This window comes from Patagioenas fasciata, chromosome 32 (assembly GCF_037038585.1).
Source record: "Patagioenas fasciata isolate bPatFas1 chromosome 32, bPatFas1.hap1, whole genome shotgun sequence".
Taxonomy (NCBI): Eukaryota; Metazoa; Chordata; class Aves; order Columbiformes; family Columbidae; genus Patagioenas; species Patagioenas fasciata.
In genome coordinates this window covers 2338175-2357185 of record NC_092551.1, presented here as the reverse complement: position 1 = coordinate 2357185, position 19011 = coordinate 2338175, and the positions used below count along the sequence as shown (strand labels likewise).

The 19011-nt window shown below is 62.7% G+C and overlaps 1 protein-coding gene across 1 annotated transcript in view; it reads right to left on the bottom strand.

The window, feature by feature from the left end:
• Nucleotides 1-598: 598 nt before the first annotated feature.
• XAB2 (XPA binding protein 2) overlaps nt 599-19011 on the bottom strand; it is a 56069-nt gene continuing 37656 nt past the window's right edge. Inside the window, exons 14-19 of the mRNA XM_065859312.2 lie at nt 14940-15130; nt 12192-12314; nt 8914-9079; nt 4635-4767; nt 2869-2960; nt 599-768 (exon numbers count right to left, since the gene is read on the bottom strand). Coding sequence (XP_065715384.1) covers nt 707-768; nt 2869-2960; nt 4635-4767; nt 8914-9079; nt 12192-12314; nt 14940-15130 — 767 coding nt within the window. The 3' untranslated portion in view covers nt 599-706. The remainder of the gene's footprint in view (nt 769-2868; nt 2961-4634; nt 4768-8913; nt 9080-12191; nt 12315-14939; nt 15131-19011) is intronic.

The window sequence follows — 19011 nt, the reverse complement described above, 5'->3', positions numbered from 1 at the left end:
AAATGTGGGTGCTGGGTGCTCCCTCCGGACGCCTGGGTCCCCCACCCCCCCACACCCGGATGCCTGGGTCCCCCTTTGCCTCCCCCACCCGAATGCCTGGGTCCTCCTTTGCCTTCCCCTTTCACCCCCACCCGGACGCCTGGGTCCCCCCCGGACGCCTGGGTCCCCCTTTGCCTCCCCCACCACCCTGACTCGGACGCCTGGGTCCCCCTTTGCCTCCCCCTTTCCCCCCCACCCGGACGCCTGGGTCCCCCTTTGCCTCCCCAACCCGGACGCCTGGGTCCCCCCCGGACGCCTGGGTCCCCCTTTGCCTCCCCCACCACCCTGACTCGGACGCCTGGGTTCCCCTTTGCCTCCCCCTTTCCCCCCAACCCGGACGCCTGGGTCCCTCTTTGCTTCCCCCACCCGGACGCCTGGGTCCCCCCCGGACGCCTGGGTCCCCCTTTGCCTCCCCCACCCGGACGCCTGGGTCCCTCTTTGCTTCCCCCCCCCCGGACGCCTGGGTCCCCCTTTCCCCCCCACCCGGACGCCTGGGTCCCCCTTTGCCTCCCCCACCCGGATGCCTGGGTCCCCCCAACACCAACGGGGACACCAAAGAGCAGCATAAAAACGGGGTTTACTGGGGGGGGTGACAATGTGGGGAGGGGACAGTGCGGGGTGGGGACGGTGGGGAGGGGACAGGGGGGACATGGGGGGTCCTGGGGGCTCAGTCGTCCTTGAGCCCCCCAAAAACCGAGGCCGGGACGCGTTTCTGCTCCAGCTGCACCTCTGGGGGGACACGGGGGGGTCAGGGACACACTGGGGTCCCCTGGTGTCCCCCCACCCATGGGGACACCCTCCCATGTTCCCATGTCACCCCCCCCATCCCCATGTCCCTCCCCATGTCCCCCCATATCGCCGCTGTCCCCATGTCCCCAATTGTCCCCATGTCCCCCCCATGTCCCCATATGTCCCCCCCCCCATGTCCCAGGTGTACCCCTGTCCCCCCATGTTCCCAACTGTCCCCATGTCCCACGTGTCCCCATATCCCCCACTGTCCCCATGTCCCCAGGTGTCACCCTGTCCCCCCCCATGATGTCCCCATGTCCCGCACCGTCCCCATCTGACCACACGTCCCCACGATGTCCCCATGTCCCCCCATGTCCCCATGATGTCCCCAGGTGTCCCCCATGCCCCCCGCCGTCCCCATGATGTCCCACGTCCTCATGTCCCAATGTCCCCATGATGGCCCCTGTCTCCATGATGTCCCCATGTCCCGCTCCGTCCCCATAATGTCCCCCTGTACCCCGATGTCCCCCTATGTCCCCATGCTGTCCCATGTCCCCATCTGTCCCCATTATATCCCCCTGTCCCCCCATGTCCCCATGCTGTCCCATGTCCCCATATCCCCCTCATGTCCCCCTGTCCCCTGTTCCCCCATGTCCCGCCATATCCCCATGTTCCCATGGTGTCCCCTGTCCCCCAATGTCCCCACGTCCCCTGTCCCCCCATGTCCCTCCCCGTTCTCCCCTGTCCCCATGCTGTCCCCATGCTGTCCCCTGTCCCCATGTCCCAATTCTGTCCCCATGTCCCCTGTCCCCATGTTGTCCCCTGTCCCCATGTCCCCTGTCCTCCCATGTCCCTCCCCATTCTCCCCTGTCCCCATGCTGTCCCCATGTCCCCTGTGCTCCCATGTCCCTCCCCGTTCTCCCCTGTCCCCATGCTGTCCCCATGTCCCCATGCTGTCCCCTGTCCCGCAATGTCCCCATGTCCCCTGTCCTCCCATGTCCCCCCATGTCCCTCCCCATTCTCCCCTGTCCCCATGCTGTCCCCTGTCCCCATGTCCCAATGCTGTCCCCATGCTGTCCCCTGTCCCCCAATGTCCCCATGCTGTCCCCGTGCTGTCCCCATGTCCCCTGTCCTCCCATATCCCCCCATGTCCCTCCCCGTTCTCCCCTGTCCCCATGCTGTCCCCTGTCCCCATGTCCCAATGCTGTCCCCATGTCCCCTGTCCCCATGCTGTCCCGTCCCCCAATGTCCCCATGCTGTCCCCATGTCCCCTGTCCTCCCCTGTCCCCCCATGTCCCTCCCCGTTCTCCCCTGTCCCCATGCTGTCCCCATGTCCCAATGCTGTCCCCATCTCCCCTGTCCCCATGCTGTCCCCTGTCCCCCAATGTCCCCATGCTGTCCCCGTGCTGTCCCCATGTCCCCTGTCCTCCCATATCCCATGTCCCTCCCCGTTCTCCCCTGTCCCCATGCTGTCCCCATGTCCCCATGCTGTCCCCATGTCCCCTGTCCTCCCATGTGCCCCCATGTCCCCATGTCCCCTGTCCTCCCATGTCCCTCCCCGTTCTCCCCTGTCCCCATGCTGTCCCCTGTCCCCGTGTCCCCATGCTGTCCCCATGTCCCCCCATGTCCCTCCCCGTTCTCCCCTGTCCCCATGCTGTCCCCTGTCCCCGTGTCCCCATGCTGTCCCCATGTCCCCTGTCCTCCCATGTCCCTCCCCGTTCTCCCCTGTCCCCATGCTGTCCACATGCTGTCCCCTGTCCCCATGTCCCCATGCTGTCCCCATGTCTCCTGTCCTCCCATGTCCCACCATGTCCCCCCATGTCTCCTGTCCTCCCATGTCCCCATGTCCCCATGTCCCCCCCATGTCCCCTGTCCCCATGTCCCCTGTCCCCTGTCCCCATGCTGTCCCCTGTCCCCATGTCCCCATGCTCTCCCCATGTCCCCTGTCCTCCCATGTCCTCCCATGTCCCCCCATGTCCCCATGTCCCCTGTGCCCCCATGTCCCCTGTCCTCCCATGTCCCCATGTCCTCCCATGTCCCCCCCTGTGCCCCCATGTCCCCCCCATGTCCCATGTCCCCTGTCCCCAAGCTGTCCCCCACCGTCGGGTTCGGCCTCGTCCTCGTCCCCCAGGTCGATCTCGTCCGGGTTCCCCTGTTGGGACAGGGCGGCCAGGGCCCCTCCCCCCTCCGCCCTGCGGCCAGGGGTCAGTGGTGGGGGAGGGGCAATGGGGGAGGGGCAAAGGGGAGAAGGGGGGAGGGGCAATGGGAGGGGGCATGGGGGAGGGGCAATGGGGGAGGGGCAATAGGGGAGGGGGAACCACATTGGCAGGTGGGGGGAGGTGACACCAGGAGGGGGACGGGGGTGTCCCCAGGGGGGTGACAGGGTAACCCCGGGGGGTGACAGGGGTGTCCCCAGGGGAGGTGACAAGTGACCCCAGGGGAGGTGACAGGTGACCCCAGGGAGGTGACAGATGACCCCAGGGAGGTGACAAGTGGCCCCAGGGGAGGTGACAGGTGTCCTCAGGGGAGGTGACAGGTGACCCCAGGGAGGTGACAGGGGTGTCCCCAGGGGAGGTGGCAGGTGACCCCAGGGAGGTGACAGGGTGACCCCAGGGAGGTGACAGGTGACCCCAGGGAGGTGACAGGGTAACCCCGGGGGGGTGACAGGGGTGTCCCCAGGGGAGGTGACAGGGTAACCCCGGGGGGGTGACAGGGGTGTCCCCAGGGGAGGTGACAAGTGACCCCAGGGGAGGTGACAAGTGACCCCAGGGAGGTGACAGGGGTGTCCCCAGGGGAGGTGACGGGTGACCCCAGGGAGGTGACAAGTGACCCCAGGGAGGTGACAGGGGTGACCCCAGGGGAGGTGACAGGTGACCCCAGGGAGGTGACAGGTGACCCCAGGGGGTGACAGGGGTGTCCCCAGGGGAGGTGACAGGTGACCCCAGGGAGGTGACAAGTGGCCCCAGGGGAGGTGACAGGTGACCCCAGGGAGGTGACAGGTGACCCCAGGGAGGTGACAAGTGGCCCCAGGGGAGGTGACAGGTGTCCTCAGGGGAGGTGACAGGTGACCCCAGGGAGGTGACAGGTGTCCCAGATAGGTGACAGGTGTTAGGGGTGACAGGGGTGTCCCCAGGGCATGCTAGGGGTGTCCCTAGGGGGGTGTCCCCGGGGTGCCAGGGATGTCCCTAGGGAGGTGCCAAGGGTGTCCCCAGGGGGGTGTTGGGGGTGACAGGGGTGTCCCAAGGGGGGTGCCAGGTGTCCCAGGGGTGACAGGGGTGTCCCCAGGGGGGTGATGGGTGTTGGGGGTGACAGGGGTGCCCCCAGGGGTGTCCCCAGGGGGGTGCCATGGGTGTCCCCAGGGGGGTGATGGGTGTTGGGGGTGACAGGGGTGTCCCAAGGGTGACAGGGGTGTCCCCAGGGGGGTGATGGGTGTTGGGGGTGACAGGGGTGTCCCAAGGGTGACAGGGGTGTCCCCAGGGGGTGCCGGGTGTTGGGGATGATGGGTGTTGGGGGTGCCAGGGGTGTCCCGGGGGTGTCCTGGGGGTGTCCCGAGGTGACAGGGGTGTCCCCAGGGGTGTCCCCAGGGGGGTGATGGGTGTTGGGGGTGACAGGGGTGCCCCCAGGGGTGTCCCCAGGGGGGTGCCATGGGTGTCCCCAGGGGGGTGATGGGTGTGGGGGGTGACAGGGGTGTCCCAAGGGTGACAGGGGTGTCCCCAGGGGGGTGATGGGTGTTGGGGGTGCCAGGTGTCCCAAGGGGGGTGCCGGGTGTTGGGGATGATGGGTGTTGGGGGTGCCAGGGGTGTCCCCGGGGGGTGTCCGGGGGTGTCCCAGGGGTGTCCCCGGGTGCCCGGTGTTGTCCCCCCCACCTGACGAATCTCAGGGCGTCGCGGGCCCGCGGTCGCGGCTCCGGTTGCCGGTCCCGCTGCTCCTCGCTCGCCAGCTGCGCCGCGCGCTGCTCCAGCTGCTGCATCCGGTCCAGGGCCGGGGCGCCGTCCCCACCTGGGGACAATGACAATGACAATGACGTCAGCGGGGACATGGCACCCACAGACACACACGCACTGTCCAGGAGATGCATCCAAAACTGGGAACAGTGATAGTGACAATGACAGTGACAATGAGAGTGACAGTGACAATGACAGTGACAATGAGAGTGACAGTGACAATGACAGTGACAGTGACAATGAGAGTGACAGTGACATTGACAATGACAGTGACAATGACAATGAGAGTGAGAGTGACAATGAGAGTGACAGTGACAATGAGAGTGACAATGACAATGAGAGTGACAGTGACAGTGACAATGACAGTGACAGAGTGACAAAGAGAGTGACAGTGACAAAGAGAGTGACAGAGTGAAAGTGACAGAGTGACAGTGACAGAGTGACAGTGACAATGACACTGACATTGACAGTGACAATGAGAGTGACAATGACAGTGACAATGAGTGACAATGACAATGAGAGTGACAATGAGAGTGACAACGACATTGACAATGAGAGTGACAATGACAATGAGAGTGACAATGACAATGAGAGTGACAGTGACAATGACAGTGACAATTGAATTGACAATGACAGTGACAATGAGTGACAATGAGAGTGACAGTGACAATGAGAGTGACAGTGACAATGAGAGTGACAGTGACAGTGACAATGACAATGAGAGTGACCGTGACAATGAGAGTGACAATGAGAGTGACAATGACAGTGACAGTGACAATGACAATGAGAGTGACAATGAGAGTGACAGTGACAATGAGTGAGAGTGACGAGAGTGACAGTGACAGTGATAATGAGAGTGACAATGACAATGAGAGTGACAATGAGAGAGTGACAATGACAGTGACAATGACAGTGACAATGACAATGAGAGTGACAGTGACAATGAGAGTGACAGTGACAGTGACAATGACAATGAGAGTGACCGTGACAATGAGAGTGACAATGACAGTGACAATGACAGTGACAGTGACAATGACAATGAGAGTGACAATGAGAGTGACAGTGACAATGAGTGAGAGTGACGAGAGTGACAGTGACGAGAGTGACAGTGATAATGAGAGTGACAATGACAATGAGAGTGACAATGAGAGAGTGACAATGACAGTGACAATGACAATGAGAGTGACAGTGACAATGACAATGACAGTGACAATGACAATGACAGTGACAGTGACAATGACAATGAGAGTGACAGTGACAATGACAATGAGAGTGACAATGAGAGTGACAGTGACAATGAGAGTGACAGTGACGACAGTGACAATGACAGTGACAGTGACATTGACAATAAGAGTGACAATAAGAGTGACAGCGACAATGACAATGAGAGTGACAATGACAATGAGAGTGACAATGACAGTGACAATGACAACGACAGTGACAATGACAATGACAATGAGAGTGACAATGAGAGTGACAGTGACAATGAGAGTGACAGTGACAATGAGTGACAGTGACGAGAGTGACAGTGACAGTGATAATGACAGTGACAATGACAATGAGAGTGACAACGAGAGAGTGACAATGACAGTGACAATGACAGTGACAATGACAATGAGTGACAATGACAATGAGAGTGACAATGAGAGTGACAATGACAATGAGAGTGACAGTGACATTGACAACGAGAGTGACAACGACAATGAGAGTGACAGTGACAGTGACAGTGACATTGACAATGACAGTGACAATGACAGTGACGCAAGGGACACAGCACCCACAGCCCCCCCGCCCTGGGCAGCTCTGACACTGAGGACGGGGACAATGACACCCATGGGTGCTCCCCACGCCCCCAGCACCCATGGGTGCCACTGCTGTACCTGTTGCCACAGACCAGCACCTGCAGCTGCTCTGAGAGCTCCCCAGCACCCATGGGTGTCCCCAGCACCCATGGGTGTCCCCTCTCCCAAGCATCCCCAGCACCCACAGGTGTCCCCAGCAACCCTGGGTGTCCCCAGCACCCATGGGTGTTCCCACCTCCCCAAGTGTCCCTCAACATCCCTGAGTTGTCCCCAGCACCCATGGGTGCCACTGATGTTGCTACAGACCAGCACCTATCACTGCTCCCTGTACCACGAGTGTCCCAGCACCCATGGGTGTCCCCAGCACCCCCAGGTGTCCCCAGCACCCATGGGTGTTCCCCTCTCCCAAGTGTCCCCAGCACCCATGGGTGCTCCCTATGGCCCTGTGAGTTCCCCAGCACCCATGGGTGCCCTTCAGAACCTGTAGCTATTCCTCCAAATTGGTGGGTGCTCCCAGCACCCACGGGCGCTCCCCACCCTGTGAGTGCCCCCAGCACCCCTGGGTGTCCCCAGCCCCCCCTGGATGCCTCCAGCACCCATGGGTGCCACTGATGTTACTACAGACCAGCACCTGTTGCTGCTCCCTGTACCACGAGTGTCCCAGCACCCATGGGTGTCCCCAGCCCCCCCCGGTGTCCCCAGAACCCATGGGTGCCACTGACCAGAGCCAATGTCTCTTCTGGAGCCCAGCACCTATCACTGCTCCCTGTACCACGAATGCCCCAGCACCCATGGGTGTCCCCAGCACCCAAGTGTCCCCAGCCCCCCCGGGTGCCCCCAGCACCCATGGGTGCTCCTCCACCTTGGTGGGTGCTCCCAGTGCCTATGGTTGCTCCCCACCCCTGGGTGTCCCTCTCTCCCAAGTGTCCCCAGTTCCCCAGGTGCCCCCAGCACCCATGGGTGTCCCCTCTCCCAAGTGTCCCCCAGCACCCATGGGTGTCCCCCTCTCCCAAGTGTCCTCAGCCCCTTGGGTGCCCCAGCACCCCCGGGTGTCCCCAGCCCCCCCAGGTGTCCCCAGCACCCATGGGTGCCACTGATGTTGCTACAGACCAGCACCTGTAGCTGCTCCCTGTACCATGAATGCCCCAGCACCCATGGGTGGCCCCCTCTCCCAAGTGTCCCCCAGCACCCATGGGCGTCACCAGCCCCCTCTGGGTGCCCCCAGCACCCATGGGTGCCACTGACCAGAGCCAATGTCTCTTCTGGAGACCAGCACCTATCACTGCTCCCTGTACCATGAATGCCCCAGCACCCATGGGTGTCCCCAGCCCCCCCAGGTGCCCCCAGCACCCATGGGTGTCCCCAGCACCCATGGGTGCTCCTCCACCTTGGTGGGTGCTCCCAGCGCCTATGGCTGCTCCCCACCCCTGGGTGTCCCTCTCTCCCAAGTGTCCCCAGCCCCCCTGGGTGTCCCAGCACCCATGGGTGTCCCCTCTCCCAAGTGTCCCCCCAGCATCCATGGGTGTCCCCTCTCCAAAGTGTCCCCAGCACCCATGGGTGATCCCCAGCACTCAAGTGTCCCCCAGCACCCACAGGTCTCCCCAGCCCCCCAGGTGTCCCCAGAACCCATGGGTGCCACTGACCAGAGCCAATGTCTCTTCTGGAGACCAGCACCTATCACTGCTCCCTGTATCACGATTACCCCAGCACCCATGGGTGTCCCCAGCACCCAAGTGTCCCCAGCCCCCCCCCGGGTGCCCCCAGCACCCATGGGTGCTCCTCCACCTTGGTGGGTGCTCCCAGCGCCTATGGCTGCTCCCCACCCCTGGGTGTCCCTCTCTCCCAAGTGTCCCCAGCCCCCCTGGGTGTCCCAGCACCCATGGGTGTCCCCTCTCCCAAGTGTCCCCCCAGCATCCATGGGTGTCCCCTCTCCAAAGTGTCCCCAGCACCCATGGGTGATCCCCAGCACTCAAGTGTCCCCCAGCACCCACAGGTCTCCCCAGCCCCCCAGGTGTCCCCAGCACCCATGGGTGCCACTGACCAGAGCCAATGTCTCTTCTGGAGACCAGCACCTATCACTGCTCCCTGTACCATGAATGCCCCAGCACCCATGGGTGGCCCCCTCTCCCAAGTGTCCCCCAGCACCCATGGGCGTCACCAGCCCCCTCTGGGTGCCCCCAGCACCCATGGGTGCCACTGACCAGAGCCAATGTCTCTTCTGGAGACCAGCACCTATCACTGCTCCCTGTACCATGAATGCCCCAGCACCCATGGGTGTCCCCAGCCCCCCCGGGTGTCCCCAGCACCCATGGGTGTCCCCAGCCCCCCTGGGTGTCCCCAGCCCCCATGGGTGTCCCCAGCCCCCCCGGGTGCCCCCAGCACCCATGGGTGCCACTGACCGGCGCCGCTGGCGTGTGCCCGGAGCATCTGGGAGGCCATGAAGTTGACCTGGGTGTTGTAGGTGGCCTGGACGCTGCGCTTGATCCGCAGCAGCTCCCGGATCGTGTCCTCGTTCCCGTGCCGGATCTCAAACTCCTTCCACGTCTGCCAGAAGGCGCCCGTGATCTGGGGACAACAGGGACAACAGGGGACATCAGGGGACAGCGGGGACATGGGACATCAGGGGACAGCAGGGGCCACCCATGTCTGCCAGAATGGGGCTGTGATCTGGGACAGGGGACATGGGGACATGGGGACACCCACGTCTGCCAGAACGCGCCCGTGATCTGAGACAGGGGACATGGGGACACCAGGGGACATCAGGGGACATGGGGACACCCACGTCTGCCAGAATGTGCCCGTGATCTGGGGACATGGGGACACAGGGGACATGGGGACACCCACGTCTGCCAGAATGCACCCGTGATCTGGGGACAACAGGGACAACAGGGGACATCAGGGGACAGCGGGGACATGGGACATCAGGGGACAGCAGGGGACACCCCTGTCTGCCAGAATGGGGCTGTGATCTGGGACAGGGGACATGGGGACATCGGGGACATCAGGGGACATGGGGACACCCACGTTTGCCAGAACACGCCTGTGATCTGGGGATATGGGGACATGGGACATCAGGGGACAACAGGGGACACCCACGTCTTCCAGAACATGCCCGTGATCTGGGACATGGGGACATCAGGGGACATAAGGGGACATGGGGACACCAGGGGACATCAGGGGACATGGGGACACACACGTCTGCCAGAACGTGCCCATGATCTGGGGACATGGGGACACAGGGGACAGCGGGGGACATGAGGGGATATGGGGCAACAGGGGACATCAGGGGACATGGGGACACCCACGTCTGCCAGAACGGGCCCGTGATCTGGGACATGGGGACATCAGGGGACATGGGGACACCCACGTCTGCCAGAATGCACCCGTGATCTGGGGACAACAGGGACAACAGGGGACATCAGGGGACAGTGGGGACATGGGACAACAGGGGACAGCAGGGGACACCCCTGTCTGCCAGAATGGGGCTGTGATCTGGGACAGGGGACATGGGGACATCAGGACACCCACGTCTGCCAGAACGCACCCGTGGTCTGAGACAGGGGACATGGGGACATCAAGGGACAACAGGGGACATGGGGACACCCATGTCTGCCAGAACACGCCTGTGATCTGGGGATATGGGGACATGGGGCATCAGGGGACAATAGGGGACACCCACATCTTCCAGAACATGCCCGTGATCTGGGACATGGGGACATCAGGGGACATAAGGGGACATGGGGACACCAGGGGACATCAGGGGACATGGGGACACCCACGTCTGCCAGAACGTGCCCATGATCTGGGGACATGGGGACACAGGGGACAGCGGGGGACATGAGGGGATATGGGACAACAGGGGACATCAGGGGACATGGGGACACCCACGTCTGTCAGAACGCGCCCGTGATCTGGGACATGGGGACATCAGGGGACATGGGGACACCCACGTCTGCCAGAATGCACCCGTGATCTGGGGACAACAGGGACAACAGGGGACATCAGGGGACAGCGGGGACATGGGACATCAGGGGACAGCAGGGGACACCCCTGTCTGCCAGAATGGGGCTGTGATCTGGGACAGGGGACATGGGGACATCAGGACACCCACGTCTGCCAGAACGCACCCGTGGTCTGAGACAGGGGACATGGGGACATCAAGGGACAACAGGGGACATGGGGACACCCACGTCTGCCAGAACACGCCTGTGATCTGGGGATATGGGGACATGGGACATCAGGGGACAACAGGGGACACCCACATCTTCCAGAACATGCCCGTGATCTGGGACATGGGGACATCAGGGGACATGGGGACACCAAGGGACATCAGGGGACATCAGGGGACACCCACGTCTGCCAGAACGTGCCCGTGATCTGGGGACATGGGGACACAGAGGACAGCGGGGGACATGAGGGGATATGGGACAACAGGGGACATCAGGGGACATGGGGACACCCACGTCTGCCAGAACGGGCCCGTGATCTGGGACATGGGGACATCAGGGGACATGGGGACACCCACGTCTGCCAGAATGCACCCGTGATCTGGGGACAACAGGGACAACAGGGGACATCAGGGGACAGTGGGGACATGGGACAAAAGGGATCATCAGGGGACAGTGGGGACATGGGACATCAGGGGACAGCAGGGGACAGTGGGGACATGGGACAACAGGGGACATCAGGGGACAGCGGGGACATGGGACATCAGGGGACAGCAGGGGCCACCCATGTCTGCCAGAATGGGGCTGTGATCTGGGACAGGGGACATGGGGATATCAAGGGACATGGGGATATCAAGGGACATGGGGACACCCACGTCTGCCAGAACGCGCCCATGATCTGGGGACAACAGGGACAACAGGGGACATCAGGGGACAGCAGGGACATGGGACAACAGGGGACATCAGGGGACAGCAGGGACATGAGGACACCCAGGTCTGCCAGAACGCGCCCGTGATCTGGGACATGGGACATCAGGGGACATCAGGGGACAACAGGGGACACCCACGTCTTCCAGAACACGCCCGTGATCTGGGACATGGGGACATCAGGGGACATGGGGACACCCACGTCTGCCAGAACGCGCCCGTGATCTGGGGACAACAGGGACAACAGGGGACATCAGGGGACAGCGGGGACATGGGACATCAGGGGACAGCAGGGGACAGTGGGGACATGGGACAAAAGGGGACATCGGGGGACAGTGGGGACATGGGACATCAGGGGACAGGAGGGGACATGGGGACACCCAGGTCTGCCAGAACGCGTCCATGATCTGGGGACAACAGGGACAACAGGGGACATCAGGGGACAGTGGGGACATGGGACAAAAGGGGACATCAGGGGACAGTGGGGACATGGGACATCAGGGGACATCAGGGGACAGTGGGGACATGGGACATCAGGGGACATGGGGACACCCACGTCTGCCAGAACGCGCTCGTGATCCCCCTGTGTCCCCCCACCCTTGGGTGCCCCCACCCGTGGGTGCTCACGCGGGGGTCGCAGATCTGGGCGCAGTAGGTGTAGATGGAGCGGGCCCGATCCACCTCGCCCAGCTCGTGTGCCCCCTGTGTCCCCCCATCCACGGGTGCCCCCCCACCCATGGGTGCCCCCCCCACCCGTGGGTGCCCCCCCCCACCCTTGGGTGCCCCCACCCGTGGGTGCTCACGCGGGGGTCGCAGATCTGGGCGCAGTAGGTGTAGATGGCGCGGGCCCGATCCACCTCGCCCAGCTTGCACTCCATGTCGGCGAAGCGCAGGCACAGCTCCCGCGCCGCGTCGTCACCCAGCACCTGGGGACACGGGGGACACGGTGACACGGGGGACAGCGGCACCCACAGGGGACAGCAGCACCCACAGGGTGACAGTGGTGACCACAGGGGAAAGCAGCACCCAGAGGGGAACAGTGGTGACCACAGGGGGATGTCCCCAAGCCCCTGTGCTGTCCCTATGTCCCCCGATATCCCCGTGTCCCCAAGCCCATGGGATGTCCCCAAGCCCATGGGATGTCCCCAAGCTCACAGGATGTCCCCCAGCCCATGGGATGTCCCCAAGCCCACGTGATGTCCCCAACCCCAGCGCTGTCCGCAAGCCCCCCAGTATCCCCATGTCCCCAAACCCACACAATATCCCCAAGCCCATGGGATGTCCCCAAGCCCATGGGATGTCCCCAAGCCCCTCATTATCCCCATGTCCCCCAGTATCCCCATGTCCCCAAGCCCATGGGATGTCCCCAAGCCCATGGGATGTCCCCAAGTCCCCCAGTATCCCCATGTCCCCCAGTATCCCCATGTCCCCAAGCCCATGGGATGTCCCCAAGCACAAAGGATGTCCCCAAGTCCATGGGATGTCCCCAACCCCCCGTGCTGTCCTGAACCCCCCGTGCTGTCCCCAATCCCTGTGCTGTCCCCACATCCCCCAACATCCCCATGTCCCCAACCCCCCATGCTGTCCCCAACCCCCCCTGATGTCCTCAACCCCCATGCTGTCCCCAAGCCCCCCAGTATCCCCATGTCCCCAAGCCCATGGGATGTCCCCAACCCCCTGTGCTGTCCCCAATCCCGTGCTGTCCCCATCCCCCCATGCTGTCCCCAACCCTAGCACTGTCCCCAACCCCCCATGCTGTCCCCAAGCCCCCCAGTATCCCCATGTCCCCAAACCCACACAATATCCTCAAGCCCATGGGATGTCCCCAAGCCCATGGCATGTCCCCAAGCCCATAGGATGTCCCCAAGCCCATGGCATGTCCCCAAGCACAAAGGATGTCCCCAAGCCCACAGGATGCCCCCAAGCCCTCGTGCTGTCCTGAACCCCCTGTGCTGTCCCCAACCCCCAATGCTGTCCCCCAAGCCCATGGGATGTCCCCAAGCCCATGGGATGTCCCAAGCACAAAGGATGTCCCCAAGTCCCTCATTATCCCCATGTCCCCCAGTATCCCCATGTCCCCAAACCCACACAATATCCCCAAGCCCACGGGATGTCCCCCAGTATCCCCATGGGATGTCCCCAAGCCCCCCAGTATCCCCATGTCCCCAAGCCCATGGCACATCCCCATGTCCCCCAGTATCCCCATGTCCCCAAGCCCATGGGATGTCCCCAAGCCCATGGGATGTCCCTAAGCCCCTCATTATCCCCATGTCCCCCAGTATCCCCATGTCCCCAAACCCACACAATATCCCCAAGCCCACGGGATGTCCCCAGGCCTCCCAGTATCCCCATGTCCCCCAGTATCCCCATGTCCCCCAGTATCCCCATGTCCCCAAGCCCATGGGATGTCCCCAAGCCCCCCAGTATCCCCATGTCCCCCAGTATCCCCATGTCCCCAAGCCCATGGGATGTCCCCAAGACCCCCAGTATCCCCATGTCCCCCAGTATCCCCATGTCCCCAAGCCCATGGGATGTCCCCAAGACCCCCAGTATCCCCATGTCCCCCAGTATCCCCATGTCCCCAAGCCCATGGGATGTCCCCAAGACCCCCAGTATCCCCATGTCCCCAAGCCCATGGGATGTCCCCAAGACCCCCAGTATCCCCATGTCCCCCAGTATCCTCATGTCCCCCAGTATCCCCATGTCCCCAAGCCCATGGGATGTCCCCAAGCCCATGGGATGTCCCCAAGACCCCCAGTATCCCCATGTCCCCCAGTATCCTCATGTCCCCAAGCCCATGGGATGTCCCCATGTCCCCCAGTATCCCCATGTCCCCCAGTATCCCCATGTCCCCAAGCCCATGGGATGTCCCCATGTCCCCCAGTATCCCCATGTCCCCCAGTATCCTCATGTCCCCCAGTATCCCCATGTCCCCAAGCCCATGGGATGTCCCCAAGCCCATGGGATGTCCCCAAGACCCCCAGTATCCCCATGTCCCCCAGTATCCCCATGTCCCCAAGCCCATGGGATGTCCCCATGTCCCCTAGTATCCCCATGTCCCCCAGTATCCCCATGTCCCCAAGCCCATGGGATGTCCCCAAGCCCATGGGATGTCCCCAAGACCCCCAGTATCCCCATGTCCCCCAGTATCCCCATGTCCCCAAGCCCATGGGATGTCCCCATGTCCCCCAGTATCCCCATGTCCCCCAGTATCCCCATGTCCCCAAGCCCATGGGATGTCCCCATGTCCCCCAGTATCCCCATGTCCCCCAGTATCCCCATGTCCCCAGTATCCCCATGTCCCCAAGCCCATGGGATGTCCCCAAGACCCCCAGTATCCCCATGTCCCCCAGTATCCCCATGTCCCCAAGCCCATGGGATGTCCCCAAGACCCCCAGTATCCCCATGTCCCCCAGTATCCCCATGTCCCCCAGTATCCTCATGTCCCCAAGCCCATGGGATGTCCCCATGTCCCCCAGTATCCCCATGTCCCCAAGCCCATGGGATGTCCCCAACCCCCTGTGCTGTCCCCAACCCCGCCGTGTCCCCACCTCGATGGCCTTCTGGTAGATGGGCCGGGTGTGCGTGACGCCGTAGAGCTCGGCGGCTCGCCGGATGTAGATGTTGAACATGTCGCTCTGCTGCGCCGGCAGCACCGCGCGCGTGGCCCGGTCGTACACGGCCATGGCGTGGCGAGCCAGCCCAAACTGCTCCTCCAGCCCCGCGTACAGCAGGAAGATGGCTGGGGGGGGACAGCACCCATGGGGGGGTCAGCACCCACCTCTGGGGGGAGTTATGGGGGGGTACAGGGGGGTAATGGGGGTCCCAGGGGGTCTCAAGAGTGTTATAGGTTGGATATGGCCATGGGGTGATGGGTCAGGACAAACTGCTGCTCCAGTCCCACGTACAATAAGAAGATGGATGGGGGGGACAGCACCCATGGGGGGGTCAGCACCCAGCTCTGGGGGGGGTTATGGGGGGGTACAGGGGGGTCCCAAGGGTGCTATAGGTTGGATATGGCCATAAGGTGATGGGTCAGGACAAACTGCTGCTCCAGCCCCACATACAATAAGAAAATGGATGAGGGGGACAGCACCCATGGGGGGGTCAGCACCCACCTCTGGGGGGGGTTATGGGGGGGTACAGGGGGGTAATGGGGGTCCCAGGGGGTCTCAAGGGTGCTATAGGTTGGATATGGCCATGGGGTGATGGGTCAGGACAAACGGCTCCTCCAGCCTCACATAAGGCAGGAAAATGGATGGGGGGGGACAGCACCCATGCGGGGGGTCAGCACCCAGCTCTGGGGGGGGTTATGAGGGGGAACGGGGGGGTCCCAAGGGTGCTATAGGTTGTATATGGCCATGGGGTGATGGGTCAGGACAAATGGCTCCTCCACCCCTGCATACAGCAGGAAGATGGCTGGGGGGGGGGGACAGCACCCATGGGGGGGTCAGCACCCAGCTCTGGGAGGGGTTATGGGGGGGTACAGGGGGGGTCCCAAGGGTGCTATAGGTTGTATATGGCCATGGGGTGATGGGTCAGGACAAATGGCTCCTCCAGCCCCGCGTACAGCAGGAAGATGGCTGGGGGGGCAGGGGGGGTCAGCACCCATCTCTGGGGGGGTTATAGGGGCGTACAGGGGGGTAATGGGTGTCCCAGGGTATCCCAAGGGTGCTATAGGTTGGGTATGGCCATGGGGTGATGGGTCAGGACAAACTGCTGCTCCAGCCTCACATAAGGCAGGAAAATGGATGGGGGGGGACAGCACCCATGGGGGGGTCAACACCCAGCTCTGGGGGGGGTTATGAGGGGGTACAGGGGGGTCCCAAGGGTGCTATAGGTTGTATATGGCCATGGGGTGATGGGTCAGGACAAATGGCTCCTCCAGCCCTGCATACAGCAGGAAGATGGCTGGGGGGGGCGGACAGCACCCATGGGGGGGTCAGCACCCAGCTCTGGGGGGGTTATGGGGGGGTACAGGGGGGTAATGGGGGTCCCAGGGGGTCCCAAGGGTGCTATAGGTTGGATATGGCCATGGGGTGATGGGTCAGGACAAACTGCTGCTCCAGTCCCACGTACAATAAGAAGATGGATGGGGGGGACAGCACCCATGGGGGGGTCAGCACCCAGCTCTGGGGGGGGTTATGAGGGGGTACAGGGGGGTAATGGGGGTCCCAGGGGGTCCCAAGGGTGTTATAGGTTGGATATGGCCATGGGGTGATGGGTCAGGACAAACTGCTGCTCCAGTCCCACATACAATAAGAAGATGGATGGGGGGGACAGTACCCATGGGGGGGTCAGACAGGGTCATAGCGGGGGTCAGCACCCAGTTCTGGGGGGGTAATGGGTGCCCCAGGGGGTCCCAAGGGTGCTATAGGTTGGATATGGCCATGGCGTGGCGAGCCAGCCCAAACTGCTCCTCCAGCCCCGCGTACAGCAGGAAGATGGCTGGGGGGGGACAGCACCCATGGGGGGGTCAGCACCCACCTCTGGGGGGGGTTATGGGGGGGTACAGGGGGGTAATGGGTGTCCCAGGGTATCCCAAGGGTGCTATAGGTTGGATATGGCCATGGGGTGATGGGTCAGGACAAACTGCTGCTCCAGTCTCACATAAGGCAGGAAAATGGATGGGGGGGGACAGCACCCATGGGGGGGTCAACACCCAGCTCTGGGGGGGGTTATGAGGGGGTACAGGGGGGTCCCAAGGGTGCTATAGGTTGTATATGGCCATGGGGTGATGGGTCAGGACAAATGGCTCCTCCACCCCTGCATACAGCAGGAAGATGGCTGGGGGGGGGGACAGCACCCATGGGGGGGTCAGCACCCAGCTCTGGGAGGGGTTATGGGGGGGTACAGGGGGGTAATGGGGGTCCCAAGGGTGCTATAGGTTGGATATGGCCATGGGGTGATGGGTCAGGACAAACGGCTCCTCCAGTGCCCCCTGTACAGCAGGAAGATGGCTGGGGGGGGGGACAGCACCCATGGGGGGGTCAGCACCCAGCTCTGGGAGGGGTACAGGGGGGGTAATGGGGGTCTCAAGGGTGCTATAGGTTGGATATGGCCATGGGGTGATGGGTCAGGACAAACGGCTCCTCCAGCCTCACATAAGGCAGGAAAATGGATGGGGGGGGACAGCACCCATGGGGGGGTCAGCACCCAGCTCTGGGGGGGGGTATGGGGGGGTACAGGGGGGTAATGGGGGTCCCAAGGGTGCTATAGGTTGTATATGGTCATGGGGTGATGGGTCAGGACAAATGGCTCCTCCAGCCCCACGTACAGCAGGAAGATGGCTGGGGGGGACAGCACCCATGGGGGGGTCAGACAGGGTCATAGCGGGGGTCAGCACCCAGTTCTGGGGGGTAATGGGTGTCCCAGGGGGTCCCAAGGGTGCTATAGGTTGGATATGGCCATGGGGTGATGGGTCAGGACAAACTGCTGCTCCAGCCCCACATACAATAAGAAAATGGATGAGGGGGACAGCACCCATGGGGGGGTCAGCACCCACCTCTGGGGGGGGTTATGGGGGGGTACAGGGGGGTAATGGGGGTCCCAGGGGGTCTCAAGGGTGCTATAGGTTGGATATGGCCATGGGGTGATGGGTCAGGACAAACTGCTGCTCCAGCCCCACATACAATAAGAAAATGGATGAGGGGGACAGCACCCATGGGGGGGTCAGCACCCACCTCTGGGGGGGGTTATGGGGGGATACAGGGGGGTAATGGGGGTCCCAGGGGGTCTCAAGGGTGCTATAGGTTGGATATGGCCATGGGGTGATGGGTCAGGACAAACGGCTCCTCCAGCCTCACATAAGGCAGAAAAATGGATGGGGGGGGACAGCACCCATGGGGGGGTCAGACAGGGTCATAGTGGGGGTCAGCACCCAGTTCTGGGGGGGTAATGGGTGCCCCAGGGGGTCCCAAGGGTGCTATAGGTTGGATATGGCCATGGCGTGGCGAGCCAGCCCAAACTGCTCCTCCAGCCCCGCGTACAGCAGGAAGATGGCTGGGGGGCAGGGGGGGTCAGCACCCATCTCTGGGGGGGTTATAGGGGCGTACAGGGGGGTAATGGGTGTCCCAGGGTGTCCCAAGGGTGCTATAGGTTGGATATGGCCATGGGGTGATGGGTCAGGACAAACTGCTGCTCCTGCCCCACATAGGGCAGGAAAATGGATGGGGGGGGACAGCACCCATGGGGGGGTCAGACAGGGTCATAGCGGGGGTCAGCACCCAGTTCTGGGGGGGTAATGGGTGTCCCCATGTCCCCCCAATGTCCCCATGTCCCCCCAATGTCCCCATGTCCCTATGTCCCCCCAGCATCCCCAATGTCCCTGGTGTCCCCATGTCCCCCACAGTGTCCCCAAGTCCCCCACAGCGTCCCCAATGTCCCTGGTGTCCACATGTCCCCCCAATGTCCCCACATTCCCTCAATGTCCCCAAGTCCCCACATCCCCCCAGTGTCCCCATGTCCCTACGGTGTCCCGGTGTCCCCGGTGCCCCCATGTCCCCCCAGCATCCCCAATGTCCCCATGTCCCCGCAATGTCCCCATGTCCCCCTGGTGTCCCCATGTCCCCTCAATGTCCCCATGTCCCCCCAGTGTCCCCATGTCCCTCCGGTGTCCCCGGT